Genomic DNA, 4,113 nt, shown 5'->3' on the forward strand with positions numbered 1-4,113 from the left:
CATCAAAGATAATACGAATTTAGACAATCGGTTAAATATCAGCTCTGCAGATCAAATTTTATTCATCATACACAATATATTGAATAAACATGGGATTTCGATTATACCTCCTTCCATCTCTAAACTTTCTCTATCATGTGCTTCTTACTTTCGCGCTCTGCATATTGAAAATGAAATTGCAGCAGAAACACACACACATATATACTACAGTTGTAATAGGGTTTTCTAATAACACGTTCAATAGGTGCGATGGAATAGGGTTTCAAAATTTATGGATCTCAAATAATTTTAAAAAATATTAATAATATATATTATTAAAAGTAATTATTAATAAACCATTAACCATTTTTTTATTATTATTAAATAAATTATTAATAATTATGAGTCGTTATTTCAAAAAAAACATTTATTAAAATTAATCATTACAGATTTTAAAATAAAAAATATTAATTAATTATATTTTAATATTATTATTTTTAATATCTAAATTAATATTTTCTATTAATCTAAAATTTATAATATGTGCAGGATCCCAAATTTTATGAGACGGCCTGGTTTCAAACAAATGTAAAGACTTTTAAACTACGTTTATAAAAAAACCAAAGTTAATTGAATCGAATTTTTTTATACGTAAACATCGGCTCCTAGATTAAAATCTCGTGTGTATTCATATATCTCCTGTGAAAAACACAAATATTATGGGCCATGAATAAGTAGGCCCACGACTGGCCCATTATAAGCACATGGGTCCCCATTTGTTCCTCTTGTCAAAGTCAAAACCGCGTTCGTTACCGACATTTCTCTTTCCATTCGGCCTTTTGTTTTTTCTGCTAGCGAACATCGGTATTTCCCTAGTCGCGGAACACCGAATCATTCCCCACGTCTCGTTCGTCAAAACCCACGGGTGCGTACGATGCACCCAAGTGCATCTAATAATCTCTCCGTCACGGTGGTCTGCGAGGCATAGGATTAGTGTCCACCATGAACGGTGGGGTAAGTCTAGGACACTGCTACACATGGGAAAAGGCATCTTTATCTATTTTTTAATTTTTTAATCCGAGGGAGGGAGACACTCTGTGGACTAGTGGTCCCCACCACAGTTTTCATTTTTTTTGGTACTCATTAAATAAATTTGTGTTTTTTTTTTAACCAACTTTGTTTCCTTCTCTGTACTGTATGGAGATGAATGAATGCTTTTAATCTAACCATTTCTATCTACTACCATACCATAACCGTCTGCAATATCCGATCCATCACTCCTCAGGCATCGTCACCCTCACCATCTCCATCACATCATCATCGGCTGGATTTTCTCCGGTGGCCGTCCTATCGTTATTCCCAGCGTCGTCAGCTGTCTCTGGAGGTGCTTCTTGTTCTGTGTGGTTGGACGAAGCTACAGGTCAGTTCTCTGTCCTTTTCGGCGTGGAGGAGCCCTCGGGTCGGATTTTTTGAGGGTTGTTTCATGGTTCTCCCATGGCGAAAGAGCTTTAGTTGATTCGTGCTTTTGATATGGACAAGCGCGTTGCGTTTAATTAGAGCCATGGATCTGCCACTGTGGTTTCTGGGGTTTGGGGAAAAAAGCAAGGCTGACTAAGGCGAGTCTGAATTTGGGTTTTCATGGGTTTGTGCTCTAATCTACAAGATGAATTGGATTTGATTTGATTTGATTTCTTCTGTACCGTGAATTTGGATATTTTGAGAGTACAATCACTTGATTTGGCTCTCTCGTGAGCTTTGGTGGACATTTCTGCAATGGAAGATAGGGTTGAAGGTGAAGCTCACCGTTTCTATGGTGTTAGCGCCATGGATCTTCGGGCTGTAGGTAAAAGGATTGCTGAGTGGGATTCGAATGATTGGAAATGGGACGGTGACCTGTTCGTGGCTAGACAGTTAAATCCTGGCTCTAGTGAAACCATGGGGCGCCAATTTTTCCCTCTCTGCTCCGCTATTCCAACCACTGGAAACTCATCGAACAGCTCTTCCACATGGTCAGATGAAGGGAACATAGAAATGATGGAGAGAGGGACAAGGGGATTGGACAAGAAGAGGAGGGCTGTCGTGATTGAGGATAATAACTTGAGGGATGATGCTGGTAGCCTCACTCTGAAGTTGTGCGGACATGGTTATCCTGCTGGTGATAGAGAGACTTTGGACATAAATGGTGCGAAGGCGACAAAAGCTGGTGGAAGTGTTCCCAGTCGGGCAGTTTGTCAGGTGGAAAACTGTGGAGCTGATTTGAGCAGGGTGAAGGATTATCATAGACGGCATAAGGTGTGTGAGATGCACTCCAAGGCTAGTAGTGCACTTGTTGGAGGAATTATGCAGCGGTTCTGTCAGCAGTGTAGTAGGTAAATCTTCCTTCAGAGCTTTTTAGATCAGATACAGTAACGTGAAAATTTTCAACTTTGGTATTCTCAATCTGCTCCTTGTGATACCCAATGAATGACTAAGTCCAAGGATCATTTGCCGTGTGCTTATATCGATAGATTCTTTCTGCAGTTTGTTTCTGTAGCTGCATCATAGACCACATGGTTAAGCTATAAAAGATGCTGTGCAGGTTTCATGTCCTTCAAGAGTTTGATGAAGGAAAGAGAAGTTGCCGAAGACGTCTGGCTGGGCATAATAAACGTCGGAGGAAGACAAATCCTGATACTGGTGGCAATGGGAATCCTCTGGGTGATGATCAAACAAGCAGTTATTTGTTGATTAATCTCTTGAAAGTACTCTCCAATATGCATTGTATGTTGCTTTAGTCTTATCTTTTACTTTCACTAAAAATTATATTTGACATGATCTTTTTCTGATTTTGGTCTTAATCCACTAGTAATTAGTTGTTAATTCTGTTTTCTGTTGCAGCCAATGGATCGGACCATGCGGGTGATCAAGATCTTTTATCCCATCTTCTGAAAAGCCTTGTGAGCCATGCTGGTGAACAAATCGGAAAGAACAGTGCTGGACTTCTGCAGGGAAGAGTCCAATCATCTCTAAATGTTGGCAACTCTCATTTGCTTTCAAATGGGCAATCCCCTCAGGAGGATCTAAAGCCTCTTTCAGTAAATGAATCTGAAATGCCTCGACAAGAAGTATATGTAGATGTTACTCGAGGTGCAGAAGGCGTGAATTGTTCTCCAAAACGGGTCAGAGTGAATGATTTTGATTTAAATGACATTTATATAGACTCGGATGATGGTACAGTGGATGTAGAGAGATCACCACCTATGAATCCAACAACTAGTTCTCTCGATTATCCTTCGTGGATACGCCAAGAATCACATCAGTCTAGTCCACCTCAGACAAGTAGGAATTCTGATTCAGCATCTGACCATTCACCTTCTAGTTCCAGCATAGATGCTCAGGTATTCTCATGCCCTCCCATCGTTGCACTGCACATGTTTATGAATTTGTTTTTGCTGGGTTTCCGCTGGTAACCCTAATTTTATTTTTCTGCTCTATCTTCAGGGCCGCACAGATCGTATCGTATTCAAACTATTTGGGAAAGAGCCGAATGATTTTCCTGTTGTTTTGCGAGGACAGGTATGCAATCTTGAAACTTCAGTTTCTGCAGCTGCTGTAATACTTTAAGTGATTTGAAAAGTGATATTTGTGTTTGAAATTTTGAACCTCCAGATTCTTGACTGGTTATCACATAGTCCAACTGACATGGAGAGCTACATTAGGCCTGGTTGTATCGTTTTGACCATTTACCTTCGTCAAGCTGAAGGTGCTTGGGAAGAAGTGAGATTTCTTTTGACATTCTCTCTGCTTGGCCATCTCAACTATCTTGTTAGAAGTTTCAGACTCATGAAGTGTTGCATTTTCTTTTTCTTTCAGCTTTGCAGTGATCTGGGTTTCAGTTTGAGGAGGCTTCTAGATCTTTCAGATGACCCTTTCTGGACAGATGGATGGATTTATGTCAGGGTGCAGAACCAAATAGCATTCGCTCTTAATGGTGAGTTTTGGGAATGCTTCTCTTCCGCTTCCATCTTTCCATGGTGTTACTTGTGTCATCTCACATTTGATGTGTCTCTTGTTTGGATTGCTGAACCCTTCTTTTCTTTTGGGCTGCAGGTCAGGTTGTTGTGGACACATCCTTGCCTCTAAGAAGTCGCAATT

At 40.1% G+C, this 4,113-nt stretch overlaps 1 protein-coding gene across 1 annotated transcript in view; it reads left to right on the top strand.

Moving 5' to 3' along the window:
* Positions 1-1,174: 1,174 nt before the first annotated feature.
* Positions 1,175-4,113, top strand: part of LOC104827691 (squamosa promoter-binding-like protein 1) — a 4,681-nt gene continuing 1,742 nt past the window's right edge. Inside the window, exons 1-7 of the mRNA XM_010560914.2 lie at positions 1,175-2,348; positions 2,558-2,739; positions 2,857-3,356; positions 3,460-3,534; positions 3,628-3,735; positions 3,832-3,949; positions 4,069-4,106. Of these exons, the coding sequence (XP_010559216.1) occupies positions 1,753-2,348; positions 2,558-2,739; positions 2,857-3,356; positions 3,460-3,534; positions 3,628-3,735; positions 3,832-3,949; positions 4,069-4,106 (1,617 nt within the window). The 5' untranslated portion in view covers positions 1,175-1,752. The remainder of the gene's footprint in view (positions 2,349-2,557; positions 2,740-2,856; positions 3,357-3,459; positions 3,535-3,627; positions 3,736-3,831; positions 3,950-4,068; positions 4,107-4,113) is intronic.

Source organism: Tarenaya hassleriana, unplaced genomic scaffold, assembly GCF_000463585.1.
Source record: "Tarenaya hassleriana unplaced genomic scaffold, ASM46358v1 Cleome52, whole genome shotgun sequence".
In the NCBI taxonomy this organism is placed as follows: Eukaryota; Viridiplantae; Streptophyta; class Magnoliopsida; order Brassicales; family Cleomaceae; genus Tarenaya; species Tarenaya hassleriana.